Source organism: Sciurus carolinensis, chromosome 3 (assembly GCF_902686445.1).
Source record: "Sciurus carolinensis chromosome 3, mSciCar1.2, whole genome shotgun sequence".
Taxonomy (NCBI): domain Eukaryota; kingdom Metazoa; phylum Chordata; class Mammalia; order Rodentia; family Sciuridae; genus Sciurus; species Sciurus carolinensis.
The window spans coordinates 122,551,818-122,573,708 of record NC_062215.1 but is presented as its reverse complement, the minus strand read 5'-3'; the positions used below and the strand labels follow the sequence as shown (position 1 = coordinate 122,573,708).

At 34.8% G+C, this 21,891-nt stretch overlaps 1 protein-coding gene across 4 annotated transcripts in view; it reads right to left on the bottom strand.

Annotated features, from left to right (window-relative positions):
- The window catches only part of Map3k20 (mitogen-activated protein kinase kinase kinase 20), a 166,962-nt gene that overhangs the window by 80,994 nt on the left and 64,077 nt on the right, over positions 1-21,891 (bottom strand). For all 4 annotated transcript variants that reach the window (XR_007107633.1, XM_047543294.1, XM_047543296.1 and 1 more), the window contains exons 3-4: positions 16,743-16,830; positions 610-711 (exon numbers count right to left, since the gene is read on the bottom strand). Coding sequence is in view for 3 of the 4 variants with exons in the window: in XM_047543294.1 (XP_047399250.1) it covers positions 610-711; positions 16,743-16,830 (190 nt within the window). In the remaining variant the exon portion in view is untranslated. The remainder of the gene's footprint in view (positions 1-609; positions 712-16,742; positions 16,831-21,891) is intronic.

Below are 21,891 nucleotides of genomic sequence, written 5' to 3'. Positions count from 1 at the left end.
CCCCTGCAGGAATTTATAGTAGGGGCAGCAGGAGGTGGGGAAGTAGGCACCTTATTTAGGAATTTTGCGTATTAAAACTATTTTATTTCCAAAGATGATGTCCAAGTTTACATTGAATATAAAATAAAATCTGAGTTGCTCTTACAAGGCAGGACAAATAAAACTTTTTTGGCAAGTTGTTACTATTTTTAATATATTACTATGTATACAAAATGACTGGAGCTAATCCTATAATAAATCATGTTTTTAGATACTAGGGAGAGATTCTCCATGACAATAGAATTATAATATTTAAAGTGTGGATCAAGGTGGTCAATTACAATGTCACAAAACATGGCTAAAATATCCACCCTGGAGTTTACTGATTTTGCAGAACTTTATTTTAGGGAAAGAAATGAAGAAAGAAAAAAGAGAAAAGGAATTCAGGAGTTGAAAGGTAGTGACCTAAAATACTATTTGTACAGTGAATTGCAGAATTTTTTAATATTCATTTTGTTCTGAAAAAAGAATATCTAATAAACAGAATCAAAAATCTTCTAACAAAAGTCCCCATGTCAGTGTAGGGAAATGCTCCCACCAATTATATAAGAATTCACCAAGCAATGTTACCTTTAGCTACGTCGGTGGCCCAGGTCATAATGTGATCCATGTCCATCTCTTCACTTCTGTTGCTGTTAATGTAATCATAGAGTGATCCCAGAGAAGCATATTCTATTTTAAAAGGAAAGATAAGCACATAATTAAAACCAAGGTGCATTTCAGAAATTAACTATATTTTTATCAGTAAACTATACTAACAAAAGACATCAAAAGTATATAAAATTTGTTTTATATTGTGTTTTCTAAAAATTAATATCATTCCTATGGGGGGGGTGTCTGTGAAAGACAAGACCACTAATACAAAATGAATAGTAAACTTCAGTTGAGAATCAAAAGCTATTTAGAAGGAACTGAGAAACACAAAGAGGTGTTGGGAAAATGTAGCTGAAACAGAGACATATAGGCAAATAGGTATTTCTTTAAAAGTTCTTATTCTTATGAGATAAATACTATTAAATACATAAATCAGAGTTTGTTAAAAATTGTCAATAAATCAATCCTTGTTGCATCAGGATTTAGATAAGCTCTCAAGATCTAAGCACAGGTCAATAAAGTGAGAAAATTCCTTTAAAAACGGCTTTCCTGGAGGAAAAATTACATACCATAAAATTCACCACCTGTAAGTATACACTTTGATGACTTTTAGTAAAGTCATAGAGCTGGGCAACAATCATGTCAATCCAGTCTCAGAGCCTTTCTGTAATCCCAAATAGTTCCCTGTGCTACTCTCCCTACTCTCATCCCCAGCCTAACAATCTGCTTTTTCTCACTATTTGTGTGCCTTTTCTGGAAATTTCAGGTAAACAGAATCAGACCAGTTGTGAATATTTGTTTCTGACTTTGTTCCCTCAGCAATGTTTCTAAGGTTCATTCATGTTGTGGCATGTAGCAATACTTCATTCCTTTTTATTGCTGAACACTCTTCCATGGTATGATATACTACGTTCATTTACTAGTTGAGAGATACTTGGATTGTTCCCAGTTTTTGGTTATTATGAATAATGCTTCTCTGAACATTCATGTCTGTGTGTGGAAATATGTACATTTCTCTTTGGTCATATGGGTCATATGGTAAATTTATCTTAAGAAACTATCAAACTGCTATCCAAAGAGGTCATGTCATTTTCTATTTTCAAAAGCAATGAGTGAGGGTTTGGTTTCTCCACATTCTGTCAATACTTGATATTATCTTTATGATTATGCTACACTAGTGGTATCTTGTAATGGTTTTAATTTGCATGTTCCTAGTAACTAATGAAGTTGAACACCTTTTCCTATTGCTTCTTTATTATACATAGATTTTTTTTTTTTTTTTTTTTCTTCCCTGTGCTGGGAATCAAACCCTGGTCACACACACTAGGTAAGTGCTGTACCACTGAGCTACACCCCAGCCCCCTTATATATATGAATCTATATATATATTTTTTTTTTTTTGAAGCAAAGTAACTATTCAAATCTCTTGTTCATTTCTAAATTGGGTTGTTTTATTGAATTCTAAGAGTTCTTTATTCTAGGTACAAGTCCTTCATCACACATATGATTTGCAAATCTTAATCTGTCATTTGTCTTTTCATTCTCTTAAGAACATGATTTCTCAAAGAGCAAAATTCTTAGTTTTTATGAATTCCAATTTATAGATTTTTCTTTCATGGCCTTGTACTTTTGGTGTCATATCTAAGAACTCTTTGCATAATCCAAAGGCACAAAGAGTTTCTCCTATTCTTCTAAACTTTTCATAGGTTTAGCCCTTATACTTAGGTCAAGGATGCATTTTGAATTCATTTTTGTCTAGGGTATGAGGTAAGGGTTCAAGTTTGTTTGGTTTATGTATGGATTTCTAAACATCTCAGCATAATTTGCTGGAAAGACCATCCTTTGCTTATTGAATTGTGTTGGCCCCTTTGTTGGAAATCAACGCACAAATATATTTTCCCCCAGACTTGCTTTTGTTCCACTGATCTATGTAGATTAAGCCAACATCATACTGTACAGATTACTGCAGACTTAAAGTGAGTTTTGAAATAAAGCACTCTTAGACCTCAAACTTAGTTCTTTTTAAAGACGGGTTTGGCTATTTCTAGGTTTTTTGCATTTCCATGTAAGTTTTAAGACTGTCTTGTCAATTTCTACAAATGCAGAAATTTAGATGGAATTGTATTGAATGTGTGGATCACTTGGGGAGAACTGCCATCTTGTCAACACTGAATCGTCTCAACCATGAACATGAAATATCTTTCTGTTTAGATCTTTAATTTCTCTCAGTTGTATTCCCTACTTTTCATTGTACAGGTCTTACACTTATTTTGTTAAATTTATAATCAACTATTTTATTCATTTTGAAACTGCTATGATAGAATTAGTTTCTTTGTGACCTTGCTAAACGTGCTTATTAGACTTAGAAATTTTTATTTTTTGTAGATGCCTTGGGATTTTCTACATATAGGATGTTATGAAAGATGGTTTTATTTCTTCCTTTCCGATTTGGAAGTATTTATTTCTTTTTCCTACCTGATCAAACCAGCTAGAACCGTCAGTACAAGCTGAATAGATGTGGTGAGAGTGAAACTTGTTGTTTTGTTCTCAGTCTCAGGGAAAACATCAAGTGTTTCACCATGAAGTATATGAGCTGTGGGTTTCTGTAAATGCTATTTATCAGGTCAAGGAAACTGCTTTCTACCTTAGTCTGTTGAGAATCTCCTTATCAATGGGTATTATAATCTGTCAAATGCTTTTTCTGCGTCTTGAAATATTCATATAAAATTCTTGTCTTTTATTATATTATCAACTATAGTGCCTTACATTAAATGATTTCAGGTGTTAAACCAACTTTGCATTTCTGGGAAAAATTTCACTTAGTTCTGATGTTCAGTCCTTTTTTTTTAATTTAAAAATTTTTTTTTAAATTTTTTACAGACTGCATATTGAATTATTGCACACAAAAGGGGTACATCATTTCATTTCTATGGTTGTACACAATGTAGATTCATACCATTCGTGTAATCATACATGTACATAGGGTAATGATGTCTGTCTCATTCCACCATTTTTCATACCCCCCCATTTCCTTCTACATAATCTAAAGTTCCTCCATTCTTCTCTCACTCCCCACATCCCCACCCCCATTATATATCATTCTCCACTTATTAGGGAAAACATTTGGCCTTTGGTTTTTTGGGATTGGCTTATTTCACTTAGCATGATATTCTCCAATTCCATCCATTTATTTGCAAATGCCATACTATTATTCTTCTTTATGGGTGAATAATATTCCATTGTGTAATATACCGCAGTTTCTTTATCCATTCATCTGTTGAAGGGCATCTAGGTTGGGTTCACAATCTAGCTATTGTGAACTGATCTGCTATAAACATTGATGTGGCTGTGTTACTGTAGTATGCTGATTTTAAGTCCTTTGGGTATAAACCGAGTGGGACAACTGGGTCAAATGGTGGGTCCATTCCAAGTTTTCTGAGAATTCTCCACACTGCTTTCCAGAGTGGCTGTACCAATTTGCAACTCCACCAGCAATGTAAAAGTATGCCTTTTTCCCCACATCCATGCCAACATCTATTATTGTTTGTGTTCTTGATAATAGCCATTCTAATTGGGTGAGATGAAATCTTAGAGTTGTTTTAATTTGCATTTCTCTAATTACTAGAGATGTTGAACACTTTTTCATATATTTATTAATTAAGGATTTTTGCATCTATTTGTATGAGGAATATCGGTCTGTAGTTGTCATATGTCTTTATGTGGCTTTGGTACAGGGGTAATGCTGGCCTTAGAGAACACTGGCCTCTGTCTTCTGAAAGTGTGGGAAGAATTGATATTGTTTCTTCTCTAAATGGCAGCTAAAATTGATTAGTGAAATCATCTGGGCCTGGGCTTTTCTTTAGGGAAATATTTTAAATTATTAATTCAAAATTTTTCTTATAGGCTTATTCAGATTGTTTTATTCTTGGGTCAGTTTTGACAATTTGTATTTTTTTAGGAAATTCATTCGTTGAATCTAAATCATCTAATTTGTTAATATGAAGTTGGTCATAACATTCCCTTATAATCTTTTTAAACTTCTGTAGGAGTTTTCATTGATTTTCTCCATTATTTTTCTGCTTTCTATTTTATTGAGTTCTGTTCTAGTCTTTATTTCCCTTCATTGGCTTATTTTAGTTCTACTTTGTTCTTCTTCTAGTTTCTTCGGGTTGAAGAACCTTAGATTATCAATATCAAATCTGAATAAATTATGAATTTCCCTGTAAATACTGCTTCATCTACATTCTATAATCTTTCAATTTTAAACATTTTAAAATTCATTCTGATTGATTTTGTCCCAGTGGGTATTTAGAAACATGTTGTGTAATTTCCAAATATTAGGAGTTTTTCCATATTTCTTTCTGTTGTTGATTTCTATTATAATTTTTTTGTGGCTGGAAAACATACATTGTACAACATCAATTCTTTAAGATACACTGTAACTTATTTTAATGCCTCACTTATGATATGTTTTAGAGAATGTTCTATATGTACTTGAAAAAATATGTACTCTGTTGGGTGCTGTGCTTTCTATATGTGTTAGAGTTAGTTGAGAATGCTCTTCAAGTCTATATTCTTGCTGAGTCTGTCTAGTTTTTCTACCTATTATTGAAAGGAGAATTCAGTTTGGTTATTTAATGGCCTTTTTCTCCCTTTGTTCCACATACTTTTTATAATCAGTATAAATTATTATTGCTCCACATACTTTTAATAATCAGTATAAATCAATATGTATTGATTGCTTTATCATTATTATTTAAAATGGACCTATTTGTCTCTAGTAATATTTCTTAAGTCTATTTTGTCTGAAATTGATAGAGTTCCTCCAGTTCTCTCATGATTATTGTCTACATGGTGTCTTTCTCTGTTCCCTTGCTTTTAACTTATTTGTGTCTCTGAATCTAAAGTATGTCTCTTGTAGACAGTATAATTTGGATCTTGCTTTTGTCTTTTTTCTTTTAATTCAGTCTGATAATTTCTGCCTTTTAACTCAATGTTAAGAATATTCACACTTACCATAATTATCAATACAGATGGGTTTACATTTGCCATTCTGTTTTCTAGGTCTCCTGTCCTTCTCAGTAGTCTCTTTCTCCTCTCTTGTCCTCTTGTGTCATAGTATTTTTAAATGTATCATTTTAATTCCTTGGCCAATTTTTTTTTTTTTTTTTTTGTATTGGGGACTGAACCCTGCAGTGCTTAACCATTGAGCCACATCTCAGCTTATTTTTTATTTTGAAACAGGGTCTTGCTAGGTTGCTTAGGGCCTTGCTAAATTGCCAAGGTTGGCTTCCAACTTGTGATTTTTCTTTCTCAGCTTTCAGAGTCACTGGGATTACAGGTGTGTGCTACCATACCCTACTCCAATTCATATATAAATATATATTTATATAATATATATACTAGTATGTAAGTATGTATATCTATATATATGTATACTAGGGATATATTATATTTTTTATATTGGGGATTGAATCCAGGACCTCACGCATGTTAGGTGAGTACTCTACCACTGAGCTACATCCGTGTTCCTTTTTATTTTTTATTTGGAGACAAGGTATTGCTAAGTTGCTGAGGCTGGCCTCAAACTTATTATCCTCCTGCCTCAGCCTCCCAAGTCTCCTTGGAATTACAGGTGTGCAACACACACCTGGTGTATTTCTCGAGTGACTTTTTTAGTGATGATACAAAGGACTGAAAAATGAACTATACAATACAATCACTTCAAATTAATACTAACCTAAAATATAAAACTTTTTATATACCCTTTTCTCCAACATAACTCCATTCCCTCCATCATCACAATACTATTATTGTGAACATGATATCTGCATCTGTTTTAAAGTCAACAAAAATGTACTGCTTTATAAAATGTTGTGTATGGAAAGATGTTATGAGGAGAAATGGGTGTATATTTAAGGAGTCTTATATTAACGCATAAATTTACCATTTCCTATACCCATTACTTCTTACTATGGATTTTAATTATTATTTGGTATCATTTCCTTTCATCCTGAAAGATAGCCTGTCATCTTTCTTTCTTTTCTGTAGCTGGGATTGAATGCAGACCCTTGCATAGGCCAAGCATGAGCCCTGCCACTGAGCTAACCCCCAGCCCAGGATTTGTGATAAAGCAGGTCTGATAGCAATAAGCTCCCTCATCCTCTATCCACACATATGTTTAATCCATTTATAAGAGATCATTTTGCTGGATACAGTTTTTACTTTTAACACTTTAAATGTTATTCTGTTGCCTCTGATCTCCAAGATCGTTGGTGAGAAGTCAGTTACTGATCATACTGGTGTTTCTTTGCGTGTGAGGAGTTGTTTCTCTCTGGCTACTTTCAAGATTTGTTTTACTTTGTCTTTATTAACAATTTGACTATGCTTTAGGTGTGAGTTCTTTTGCATTTATCTTACGTGAGATTTGTTGAACTTCTCAAATATGTAGATTTAACACATTTTATCCAATTTATGAAGCTTTTGGACATCACTTCCTTAAATATTTTTCTGTCTCCCTTCCTCTTTCCTATTATACATTCATTGGTACACTTGATGTCGTCCTATCAGACTCTGACATTATTTATTTTTCTTCAAATTTTTTTTTTCTTTTCTATATTAGATGATTTATGTATCTGGCTTGAAGTTCACTGTTTTTTTCCTTCCACTATATCAAATCTGCTGTTATGTCACCCTAGAAATTTTTTCATTTAAATTCTCTTTTCTACCTCCAGTATTTCCACTGCATCCCTTTAAAAAAGTAATAATAATTTCTATTTACTTAAGAATCTCTATTGGTTGAGTATTGCTTTCATACTTTCCTTTAATTCTTTCAATATAATTTCCTTTACCCCTTTGAACATAATATTTTTTTGTTTGTTTGGTTTTTGTTTTGTTTTGAACCCAGGGGCACTTATTTATTTATTTATTTAGAGACAGTGTCTTGCCAAGTTGCTTAGGGCCTCACTAAGTTGCTGAGGCTGGCTTTGAACTCAAATTCCTCCTGCCTCAGCCTCCTGAGCTGCTGGGATTACAGTCATGGGCCACTACACCTGGCTGAACATACTGTTTTAAAAGCTTTGTCTGTTTTGATTTGCATTTCTCTAATTGTTAGAGATGTTGAACATTTTTCATATATTTGTTGATTGATTGTATTTCTTCTTCTCTGAAGTGTCTGTTCAGTTCCTTAGCCCATTTATTGATTGGGTTATTTGTTGTTTTGGTGTTAAGTTTTCTAAAGTTCTTTATATATCCTGCAGATTAGTGCTCTATCTGAGGTGTGTGTGGGAAAGATTTTCTCCCACTCTGTAGGCTCTCTCTTCATGTTATTGTTCCCTTTGCTGAGAAGTTTTTTAGTTTGAATCCATTCGATGTATTGATTCTTGATTTTACTTCTTGCACTTTAGGAATTCTTGTTAAGGAAGTCAGGTCCCAAGCCAACATGATGAAGATTTGGGTCTACTTTTCTTCTGTTGTGTAGTAGGGTGTAGGGTATCTGTTCTAGTGCCTAAGTCTTTGATCCACTTTGAACTGAGTTTTGTGCAAGGTAAGAGATAGGGGTTTAATTTTGTTTTGCTATGTGTGGATTTCCAGTTCTCCTAGCACAATTTGTTGAAGAGATTATCTTTTCTCAAATGTATGTTTTGGCATCTTTGTCTAGTATGAGATAACCATATTTATGTGGGTTTGTCTCTGTGTCTTCTATTCTGTACCATTGGTCTATATGTCTATTTTAGTGCCAATACCATGCCATTTTTGTTACTATTGCTCTGTAGTACAGTTTAAGGTCTGGTATTTACAATTAGAAATATGCAAATCAAAAGTACTCTAAGATTTCATCTTACTCTAGTCAGAATGGCAATTCTCAAGAATACAAGCAATAACAACTGTGAGGAGGATGTAGGGAAAAAAGTACACTCATACATTGCTGGTGGAATTGCAAATTGGTGCAGCCACTCTGGAAAGCAGTATGGAGATTTCTCAGAAAACTTGGAATGGAACCACCATTTGATCCAGCTATCCCATGCCTCAGTTTATACCCAAAGGATTTAAAATCAGCATACTACAGTGACACAATCAAATCAATGTTTACAGCAGCTCAATTCACAATAGCTAAATTATGGAACCAACATATATGCCTTTCAACAGGTGAACAGAATATTACTCAGCCTTAAAGAAGAATGAAATTATGGCATCTGCAGGTAAATGGATGAAGCTGGAGAATGTCATGCTAAGTGAAATAAGCCAAATCTAAAAAACCCAAAGGCTGAATGTTTTCTCTGATAAGCAGATGTTGCTCCATAATGGGGGAGGGTATTAGGGAAGGAAGAATGGAGGAACTTTGGATTGGGCACAAAGGAGTGAGTGAGGTGGGAAGGATGGTGGAATGAGATGGACATCATTACCCTATATACATGTTTGATTGCATGACCAGCATGACTGCACCATCTACAGCCAGAGGAATGAGGAGTTGTGCTCCATTTGTGTATGATGTGTCAAAATGCATTCTGCTGTCATGTGTAACTAATTAGAATAACAACAACAACAAAAAGCTTTGTCTGTTAATATCTGGGGACATTAAGGGACTATATCCATAAGTGACTGTTCTTTCTGAACATGAGTTATACATTTCTGTTTCTTTACATCTTATTTTTTAAAAGTATTTTTTAGTTGTCAATGGATCTATTAATTAATTAATTACTTAATTACTTAATTAATTAATTAATTAATTACTTAATTAATTAATTAATTAATTAATTACAGTACTGAGGATCAAACCCAGGGCCTCACACATGGCAGGTAAGTGCTCTACCACTGTGCCACAACTCCAGTCCCACGTCTTATTTTCTTTAATTGGATAGGTTATATAATGTATTACAGAAAATGTGAATTCTGATTTTACCCAATTTTGCTTGCTTGTTTACTAACTTGCTTGGGCTAAATGTATTACATCTGTCTCTCCCACAGTGTGCCCAGTTATGTATTCCACTCAGTTTTTTCCTAAAAATACAATCTTGCTTTTATTTATAAGACTAGCCTTTTAGAGACTGTTCCACATCTGCTAGGTTAATAATCAGCCAATAGTAAGCCAGAAGTTGTGCTCAAATACCCACAGCTGATGGGTCTGTGTGCAAGCAGTGAGAGCACATTCAAAGTTTAGGCTGTTTCCAAGTCTGTCCTGGGTTTTACTTTTCATGGGCCTTCTTTTGGTCTCCTTCACAAATGAGCACAGTCCCAAGACCTACGAGCAGTGTGTAGATAGGTACCTCTCCACTCTCTTTTACATAGGCATGGCCTCAGCCAGGAATATATTCACCCTAATCACAACCATTAGTTCAAGCCAGTGGAGCCGCCGGCCATCCCTGCTCTGTCATCACCAAGAACATCATTTTCACGGACAGCGCTGCTGACTGTAGGCATTCTTCATCATTTCTGATCTAAAGAACACCCATGGACTGTGGCAATACAGCTGTCAATTGTCATACCCTGCTCTCTGTGCTGCCTCAGCTGGGTGGCAGTAGGGGAAAAAGGACGTGAACCTCAGGCAAGAACACTGCTGATTCCCACTGTTACTCAAAATTTAGAAGATTTTTCAAGTATAAACACTTGTGAGATTTCTCCATATCTTTCATCAATTTCTAGAGTGCTGAAAATTTTGTCTCAATTTATAGGTGTCCTCTGGAGACAGGAGCTATTGAACTCCTAATTCATCCATTTCTGGAAGTCCCTCCAAGATATTTCCTTTTTATATTAAAGGTCAATTTGGAAAAGAGTTGAGTCTCATTATTCCCTCCAGGCTTTAACGATTTATCATAATTATCATCGTCATCATGATAACGTTCAAGACTTCAACAAGTATTGCTTTTTAAAGACATAGGTAGAAACAACTCTCTGAAATTAAAGTTTTTTCATGTAATTAAATGTATATTATCATGGCAAATAATTCCTTGAGAAAAACACTAATACTCATAGCAAACATTAATTCTCTTAGTGGATAAGATTCACAATTTTAGCTTTTTTTTGTGCAATTTTTTATTTTGACACCAAAGTTATATAATAGCTATTAGTCAAATAGGATAAGATTATAATAAAGGAATAGACAAGAAGAGCTTTATATTTTATAATTAAAGGGCTTGGCCTTTAATAATAAGGGCATTAATAGCCTATATATTCTAAACAAATATATTGCCTCCTATAAATAAAAACACCTCTGGTGATATGCCATTCGTATATGCAATTCTAAAATAGTATTTGATAGAATAGAAGATTGTTTTATAACCTTTAAGAACTGTACATGCCAAATATAAAGATTCGTCTCTGACACCACAAAAAAAAAATTTCTCAGAAGAGAGTTGAATCATCTTATATTCAGACACTTCCAAAATCTTTCATATTGTACAGTACTCTCAATTCATTTTGAACAAGAAAATATTGTTTTGGGGGAAATACATAAGCCTGAGATAACCTTAAAGGAAGCTAATTTTTGAAGGTTTATAGATGTTACCTATATGAATACACAAAAAAGGAAGGTAAGAAGGAGGGAGCAAGAGGGTAGGAAGAAAGAACTAGAGCAACAAAGCTTAACACATATTAAGCAATTATGCCTGGAACTATGAGATCTCAATTACAACTTCAGGATGTGATTAAAAGCAAGTTTTCTAAAGATAACTTTAAACAGCAATGAGTCAGCCAGTCGAAGTGGCTACAAGCGGCTCGGGAGGCTGAGGCAGGAGAATTGTGAGTTCAAAGTCAGCCTTAGCAACTTAACAAGGCCCTCGGCAACTTAACAAGATTCTGTTTCTAAGTAAAATACAAAAAAGGCCTGAGATGTAGCTCAAGGTTAAGTGCCCCTGGGTTCAAACCCTGGTACCCATCCCTAAAAAAAAAAAAAAATGAGTGAGGGACCAAAAGATCCAACAACCCTAATACTGTGCCATTGAGTACTTGCAGCAACTTGGGATAAATTTACACATAGTATCATATAGAGATCCAAAAACTACTATATTTCAAACATATTAGACTATAGTGAGGGCCATATACTCTGAAAACCATGTAAAAATAAATTTAAAAGTTATTCTAATGATGAGATAAAACAATTTATTATTTCACCATGAGTCACCAATTAACCCATTTTGTCTCATAGATAATAGTTGAGAAAACAACTTGAAATTACCAGATCCACTAAACTATCACCACCAGTCCTATTTCAGTAGTTGTGAAGCCGAGACCCTCCCCACCAGGATACTAATATCCCTGGTGCATGTTTTATATAAAATGACATAGTATTTGCATATAACCTACATAATCTTCCCATATATAATGGTCCCTAACTTAGCTTACAATTTTTCAACTTTATAATGGTGTGAAAGTGATACATATTCAGTAGAAAACACACTGTGAATTTTGACCTTTCCCAGGCCGGTGATATGCAGTAGGGTACTTTTTCTACTTTTTGGCCATGCTGAGCAGCAGCAGCAAGCCATGGCTCCCAGTGGGTCACAAGAGCACAAGATCAAAGGGGGAGCAACTGATACTCCATGGGGCACTGCCTTGCTAAACTAGGATGTTCAGTAGGTTAGGTGCATTACGTGCATTTTTAGCTTAGGGTATTTTCAATTTGAGGTATTTTCAGCTTTTGGTGGGTTTATCAGGACACAACCCATCAAAAGAAGAGGAACATCCATACTTTAATTCAGCTCTAGATTATTTATAATGCCTAATACGATGCAGAAACTATGTGAATAGTTGTATTGTTTATTTGTATTGTTTATTATTATTTTAAAAATATTTTTTACCCTCAGTTGGTTCCATGGGTGGGGAATCTTCAGATATAGAGGGTCAAACATACTGAATACTGTTGGAACAAATACCATTATCATGAAATCTCTTTATTATAAAATATCACCAAGACCAAACTTAGTTTGGATTACAACCAGCAGAACAAATGAATTTAGGCAAATGTCTGCAAATTGTTATAATAAAATTTGACACTTCTCCTTAGTTGGCTAAGAAGAAAAGATCACCACAATATCAAAATGCAAATTAGATGTGTCTGTGCTTAAAATAAATCAAGATCAAGTTAAAGGAAATGAAATTGGGCACTGAAAAATTAGTATGCTTTCCATGGTCAAATTTAATGAGAACTTAGGCCTGCTGACAAATCATGCAGAACTAGTATCCTCTCTTAATGTAGTGGTTAAAGGTAACACGGAGGGGCTGGAGATGCGACTCAGAGGTAGAGTGTTAGTCTGGCATTCGTAAGGCCCTGAGTTTGATCCCCAGCACTGACAGGAAGAAAATAAAACAGCTCTTTATAGATTCTGGAGATTAGTGCTGTATCTGAAGTGAAGTGGCAAAGATTTTTCTCCCACTCTGTAGGCTCTCTCTTCACATCGTTGATTGTTTTCTTTGTTGAGAAAAAGCTTTTTAGTTTGACTCGATCCCAATCATTGATTCTTGCTTTTATTTCTTGTGCTTTGCGAGTCATGTTAAGGAAGTCCGGTCCTAAGCCGACATGGTGAAGATTTGGACCTACTTTTTCTTCTATTAGGTGTAGGGTCTCTGGTCTAATTCCTAGGTCCTTGATCCATTTTGAGTTGACTTTTGTGCAGGGTGACAGATAGGGGTTTAGTTTCATTTTGCTGCATATGGATTTTCAGTTTTCCCAGCACCATTTGTTGTTGTAGTATAGTTGAAGTTCTGGCATTGTGATACCACCTGCTTCGCTCTTCCTGCTAAGGATTGCTTTATCTATTCTGGGTCTCTTATTTTTCCAAATGAATTTCATGATTGCTTTCTCTATTTCTATGAGGTATGTCATTGGGATTTTAATTGGAATTGCATTGAATTTATATGGCACTTTTGGTAGTATGGATATGGAACATGTGACAAACAAGAGGTGCTATCATCCCCTGAGCACAAAGATTCAGCCTACAAAGCCTCTGATATCCCAAATCTCTTTCCCAGGAAACCTGGAACCCAGTCTGGCAGCCCTTCTTCACACTCAGAATATCAGGTACTTTGAGTGGGGGTTCCTCCCCCATCAGCTTGCTACAAAAGAACTACATGATCTAGTATCTAACAATCCCTTCTTTCCTCTCCCAGGGAAGTATTTATGTTAGTATATGTATATGTATGTATATATGCATGTATGTATGTATATAGTAGAATAGGATTAGTATAGAACTGAGGTTTCCAAAGACGAAAGAAAAGATGACCTATTATCGTATCTTATCTCTGGACTTTGGAGTCTAAGGTTCTAGTTATTCCATTTTTTTGTAAATGTAGGGGAACAACATTCATTTCCCTTCCAAGGGAAATAAATTAATAGCTGCTTCTTAGACATTTCCTCAGGTCTCCTTAAATTTAGGTTTTATAAGTCTGTGATGAAAAGTTTCCTCAAACACACATGCATAAGAGTGCACTAACACTCTTTCTCAGAGATCATCTCTTCTTGTACGTTCATTTACATGAAAAAAACAAGATAAACAGAGATCCTCAGGGACCCATCTACGAAGCTTTGGCAGAGTCAAGACAAGACCTCAGATCTTCTAATTCCCATTTCAGCACTCATTCCATTCCATTACTCCGATAAGTCATTCTATCAAGCCCTCAGTATGAGGGACAATAGCTGCTGGCTGCAACAACATTTTCTATTAACAAACTCAAGTTAAATTACTCAAGCCATTCAAACATCCTCCTTCAGAGTCTCCAAAATCTGATACAGATGACAAGATTCACAGAGGGGTATCTAGCTGAGCTGAGTGAGCAAGGTCTGTTGGCTGCCTATCTTTATTTTTCCCTTCACCTCCTTACACTAAGACTTGTGTCCATTTCAAGAGGCAGGGTAAGTGCTGTCATCCCTAGTCCACTGGATCATTTCATGCCAGCACTTGACTCTGCTGGCATATGTCCTGCTATCCACGCACAGAGCGTTGCTGGATCCTAATGCTGTACAAGGTTGACTGAGAAGGTTTGAATAAATAAACATTTAGTTAAAACTAATCTCTAGCAATAATGACAATCATTAAATTGATACGTTTAAAAGCACCAAAAGTTCTTTAATAGGTTTCCTTAATAATCAACTTCACAGGTAATAAAAGCAAAAAATATATGATTTGTTATTTTGCCACAATTCTGAAATGTTATTTTAAAGAAATGTTTAATGTTAACAGTTGCTTACTTACTGGCTCTGCAGGGAAACAGATCCATCAAGAACTAATCAATTTAACCAAAGAATTTGAGGAGGTGCAGGTATAAGCAGGAAATGCTAAAAGGATGCATGAAATAAATGACTGGCTAATTTGATACAAATACTAAATAAAATAAAACTTATTACTCCTTTTCCAGCCTTTGAATGACGTAACTCAGATTGAATATACTGACTAAGAATGAATTTGTTCATATCTTCCTTGGAACTGACAGTAAAATCTTGGGAAAAGGACTTGCACCTCGACTCAAGTCCCCATTTCCACAATTCATCCTCACCTCAAAATACTAGAAAATTCCATGAATAGCCCATTGACCTAGTTAAGCTAAAATCTTCTCCAAAGCATTATATATCAAGGGTATAATAGAAAGAGCAGAGTTTCTAATCCATTTGGTAGACAGGAATAGCCTCTGCTAGGCAAGAATAGCATCAGCCACCAATGAGGATCACAAAACTGGATTCAGATCTATAAGTAAAAAAATGGACTTGGGGAAAAGGAGTCATATGATAACTGAGTCAGGGGAAGGTCTAATTCTATGTCAGAACAGTGAAATAAAAGGTTAGGTATGGTTTATCCCTAACACTAAACCTCCTCACACTAAGACTTGTGTCCATTTCAAGAGGCAGGGTAAGTGCTGTCATCCCTAGTCCATGTTAATAGGAAGCACAGGCTCAAGAGGAAAACTGCAGCATGCCCCATTTCTGGTACAGATCTAAAGATAATAGTTTGGGCTAAAAGTCCCTCCAGCTAAGAACCTACGTAAAATGCTACTAAAGAGCAAAAGTATGTTAAACTACCCATCCCCAGAAGATGGAAGTAATAGCAACAATGTCCTTGTGAACTGAAGAACAAGTAAGCTCATAGCCTTCCAGAACCTGGCTTGTGTGCAAGAGGAACTTCTGGAAAACTCAGTCAGGGAAATGCGAACCCATCTGTTTCTACCACTGGGTGACCTTGGGAAAGTCATCTCAGCGAGAGCTTTAGTTTCTTACTTGTGAAACAGAAATTATTTCACCTTGCTCAAAGAGTGATTGTAAGTATTAGGTAAGATGATTTATAAGAAAGTACTAACAATTCTTTTTTCAGTGAGGGTGTTTTATTGCTATTTTCTATAAAGACAATCCAAATTCTTACTACTGTGGTAGAAGAAAGTAGAGCTATTCTTTTAGGGGTTTCTTGGTTTTCTTTTAATCAAAGAAGCGCCATGATAAAGAACCTGACCAAAGTTATTTACTTTAAAATTGAACATATAGTTATTGTAGACTTAAAGCTGTCCATTGGATTGTACAAATATGAGCACAGAGTATTAAAAATGGGTCTTTCTGTGTTTTCAAGTGGCAAAATATTCTATGTGCTCGTTTTTGGAAAGGGTATTTCCATCAGTTAAAAAACCATTGCTCCAAATTAAGTGATAATTTAGTTCAAGGTCATTATCAGATCAGATGACCAAACCTGAAAAATACTGTTCTCACGTCAGAGACCTTGAAGAAAAAATGCTCTAATGGGATTAAAATGCCTTGCAAAGAATTATAACATGAATAGCTCAAGAAATCTTAATTTATAAAAGGTCACAGAGTTACAAAAAAACATCTCTCATTTCAACTAATTAAATGAAATTTTAGTTAAACGGCACCTTTAAGTATTGGCATTGCAGCTGCGAGTGCATTTAAATAGCATTTACGCAGATATAATTAGCACAATTAAACATGGGTAGAAGTGGAAACACTATTCTTAATTATATTGATATAATCAGATTTATTAATGCTTTATAGCAACAAAAGTGACATCTGACAGTAGCACACAATTCATGACTGAGCCTAATATTAAGCATTTTAGCATATTAAGGAATCTAAAGCTAGGTAATTAGGGAAAGAAAGAAGTCAAATAATGAGTTCCTACCTGTGACGATACCATAGTTGGGAGGTTCAAGAATTACTCCATAAAACTGGATGATGTTTCTGTGACTGAGGACACTCAGTATTTCTGCCTGTACAAAAATCAAATGCAAAATTACATAAAATTCCACATTTATAACAGTCTAATAAAATAGGATTCCTATTCAATTTTCTTCTCTTACATTTACAAAGATACACAACAACATGTGATGTTGAGAGGTTTCACTGTCTTCAGTGAAATGCTTCAAAGTTTAAAAATTTCTTTTGAAGTTTTATGAACATTGAAAAAGGAAATGAGACTGAAGAGGCAACCCAAGAAGTAGTTATTAGAAAGTCTGCCTGACTGATAGTGGAGGAGGGTGACTCAAGAGGTGAGAGGCCATATGTATTTACAGTTAAAGTCTTTCTCCTAATAACCAAAAAAAATTTTTCTGCCTAATATCTCTTTTGGGAAGCCATAGCAAGTTTGAACTCCTGTTGGTTGGATGAGTCAAAATTAAGGTAGAGATATTCAACTATTAATGGAAGAGATTCAGATAATACCCATTTATATTATTATCTAATAATTCACTCCAGATACAGTATTGATCTTTATTTGTATGCAAGTTACTGTAAACATAAAAAGTGGGCTCTTGACCTTCACTGTGATCTGATAGGAAGCTGTATTTGTATACTTTGAAATATATTAGTAGAAAAAACTGCACTGAAGAGTGACATGGCAAAAAATAGCTATTACACTTAATTGTTAAAATGAAAAAACGGAGATACCATAGTGCGTATTTGATAATGTCTATAGAACATTAGATATTCTCTAGATAAATCATATATTTTCATTAAAATTTTATTAGTTTTATGGAGTTAAAATATAGCTAATCAAGAATTATAAATATGAAGAAGCATAAAAATCATGGAAGTTAAATATGGAAAAGATTTTATATTCTAAGTGAAAGTTTTATTACTGGCAGTAAGAAAATAGGAGATTTTTAAGATTCCATCCCAGAAAGGGGATCATCAAGAAAAATGTCTTCATTAACAAAAAAGGAGAAGTTCTGGTCAGAAGGGGCACCCTAGATGCTTGCCGAGCACGTGTGAGGCCCTGCGTTCAATTTTCAGTATCACCAATAAGAAAAATGAAATAAATTAAAAAAAAAAAAAAAAAAAGAGGGAGGAAGACAAGGAGGAAGAGGAAGAATGGGTGGTACCCTTTGGGAACCTGCACATATGATTTAGTGTTATTTGCTATATTTTTTTTTATAGGGCAAGAGTTGAGATTTCATTAAAAACAATCTGTGAAACTGTTTTTGAGGGTGATGCAAATAGGTAGAAAACAGGTTTGAGGGTTGGCAGGGGGTTAATATGGAATAGAGAAAGGAAAATTATCATTGATTAGAGGAGACACTTACAAAGGCTGAGCAGACGGTTTCTTTTGTGTTGAAGGGTGCTATCATTGCTTAGCCAAACAACTCCTTAGCACCCAATGAGTGACTATTAGGTACAGAGCCTCCGTGTTCACCAAGCAACTGCCTTCACATCAGTTTCCCAAGCAGGAAGAAAATGCTTTACTTGGGCAACACAACGATTCATCTACAAGGCAATTCTAATTCTCATTGTGAAAAGATAAAGGAGATTTACTGTGAAAAGAGTTCACTCAAAGTTTGGAAATCACAAGCTGCCCTATTTAAGTGGCAGATCAACACTTTGGGAATAAAGCATTAGAATACAGTGTGAGAAAAGCAGCAGAGTTAATGTTTGGTCTGGAATTTGTCAAACCGGGGGACTACCACCACCCTTTGGTATATTCTTTGGGGTATCTGAATTCTATGACCATTAAAAATTTCTGTATCAAAAATGAATAAATATGGGAATATTCTTAATCCTTGTATGACCGCTTTATAAATCAGGGGATTTTCAGTGTTCCAGCTCATTTTCATGTTTACATTTAAGGTTTTGCCAAGTGATACCTTGAAGAAGGTAGTATTTATTCCTTTCAGGAGTTGGTAAGCATAAACACAAAACTACCCTTTTGCAATGCCTCTTGCAAGTAAAGAACATATTCCTGGAATAAGGATTTAGGTTCTTATTTAATAAACCAAGAATCTGATTTAACAACATGAAAACAACATAATACTTTAGAGTGCTGTACTAGTTTCATGGAAATAGACTAATAATAATCAACGGCAGACAAATAAGTGATGTGTTTGTAAAAAATAAAAAAGTCAAATGACATCAGGATGCTAGCAATTCAAACAAGCTCTGACAGAAACGAGCACGGAGTTAAGGAAAGATGAAAACCTGTGCTGTGGCAGTCAGCACCTGAGAGTAAGTGGGCGAACTTCGTGAGTTGGCCCCGCAGGCACCTGCTTGCAACAGGGTATTTCCCCATCATTTCCTAGATTTACTTTCTGGAATATGCTAGCAAATGGACTGTCCATCAAAATAATGTATTAGTGGTTTAAAAATAAGTTTGCTGTTAAAAAGGAAACATAATAATGATGAAAGCTAAATTAATAATGACAAAAAACCTTACACTATTAAAACCAACATAAACCATTTGCTTTCAGTAAATACAATTTTATGCAAATTAATAATTTCAATGGCATTGATTTTATTTTTATTTTTATTTAATTGAAATTTTAATTTTGATTTTTATAGGTATATAAGCTATTCTCAACTTCATGTTTGTGTCTACTTAAGTTACAATGAGTAATACTTTTTGTCAACACTTGAGATCCAGAAGACTTAATTTTTCCTATATAGGATCTACATATTTTATACCTTGCAAAACACTATTCTAGGGACTCAAACAGACACTTGTACCTGATTACAGCCTTATTCACAATAGTCAAAGTGGTAACAAATGTTCATACACTGATAAACAAAATGTAATGTATAAATATTATTTCAGCCATAAAAGGAATTAATTCTGATATATGTTACTAAACGGATGTACCTTGAAAACATTATACTAAGTAAAATGAGCCAGATGCAAAAGACAAATATTGTATGTTTCTACTTATCTGAAATGTTCTTAATAGGTAAATTCAGAGAGAAAGCAGATTAGACAGATTACAGGTTACCAGAGGCTGGGCAGGGAGGAGGTGGGGAGTTACTTCTTAATGGTTACAGAGTTTCTGTTAGGGGTGATGAAAAAATTTGAAAACAGATGTTGGCTATGACATCACAACACTGTAAGTAAAGTTAAAGCCTCTGAATTACACACTTAAATAAGGTTAAAAGGGCAAATTTTATGCTATATATATCTTACCACAATAAAAAATTTGAAAGATAACTTTTGCAGAGATGAACAATCAGAATCTATGTATTCAATAATTATCTTTAAGGCTAAATAAACTTGGAATAAATATGTAACTGTTCAGATTAGGACCTGAGGATCTAAGGAGGAGCTAAGACTACAACTTTAACTCAAGCTCTAACATACTCCAGAAAGGAAGGGTCCCACTCAGATGAATGAATGGAGCAGCCAAAAATCTACCTATACAAATGTTTAATAGGAAAGCACTTATCGGTGGACAAAAATGCTTATGCTGCGTTTGCATTGAAATGTGTGCCTGCTCTCACTGTTTACAGCTGAGGCCAGTTCCTTCTTCCCTTCCTCCTTCCTATTATCTTTCTTTATGGGAAAAATTACAAGAGTTTCCGTTTGTTAACAGAGCTAGAGAGGAGGTAGGTGTTTTGTTGTTAGTTTTCATCTGGCATTTCTATGTGTTTATATGCAGAGATGAGCTATTAGCTCAGTTTGCCATGTTTCCAGAAGTCAACCAGCATACACGTTCCAAAAGACCAATTCCATTGGAGATAGTAAGAAAAGTTAAATATCAGTTTTAATTCTCTTCCTTCAAGGACTTTCAACAGTTTAAGATAAGTTTAGTATTTCCAACTTCAGAGTGATTCCTCTTCCTTAATTCAAAATTGTTTTTCAGGAATGGAGGTGTAGCTCAGTGGAAGAGCTCTTACTTAGCATGCTTGAGGTCCTGGGATTTAATCCCTAGCATCACAAAAAACTGAAAACTTTTTATCACCCAAACCCCAGATTTAAACTTATTTAATTTTGGAAAACTGCCACAGACTTCTTAACGATCCAATGTCTTTAAAACTTGTTTTATATCTTCTACAATCCATTGAGAAGTCTGTATGTGTTTATGTGACAAAACTATTAAAAATAAAACTGAATTCACTAGATACAGTGATGCATGTCTATAATCCCAGCAACTTAGGGGACTGAGGCAGGAGTGCAAGTTCCAGGCCAACCTCAGCAACTTAGCAAGATCCTGTCTCAAAATTTAAAAGGTTGGAGGCAGAAGATGTGGCTCAGTGGTTATGCATCCCTGGTACCCAAACAAACAAACTGAATTCACTTCTTTTTGTGAAATACAAATAAAGCAAAGATATGACAACAACCTATTGATTGTTATAATGAAAACTATAGTGCATGAAGTCCCACATCACTAAGCTGGAAAGCTCCATTTACATCCTGTATTTAGAAAAGGCTTTGCTCCCTACTATCAATAGCTATGGCCCTATGCTTAGCTAGACCACGTGTCAGCAGAGTCCATGCTTCCACCTGTGATGTGGCATAAACACAAGGTACACTCTTATGGCCCATGAATGGCAACCACTCCATTTTGTTCTCTGTTGTATGTGGCATTTAAACATACTACTCCGTAGACCCTGATCTCTAAGATCCTCATCAATTTCAAGATTCTGCATTCCATCAGAGTATGACAGTAAGAGAAAGAAAAGAGGCTCATCCAATCATTCAGCTGACACAGTCACAGTCAACTAGTCAAGGACCCTCTCCAAAGACAGTCATCTCCAAATACCAATATGGGTCCCAGGTCACTACATTCTGCCCAAATTCAAGAAGATATGAGATGATTCCCATATTTATGCAATATATAACAAGAGGCGGGGAGGAAAGAGGAAAGTACTGGGGATGAGATTGATCAAATTATATTATGCTCATGTAAGAATATGGTATAATGAATCCTACTATTATGTATAATTATAATGTACCAATAAAATAAACTAAATAATATGTACAGAAGAAAGAATACGAAGAAATAAAACAAAACATATAGTTATCTACCTTTAGATAGCAGAAATAATCACAGGTGATTTTATTTTATTTTTTT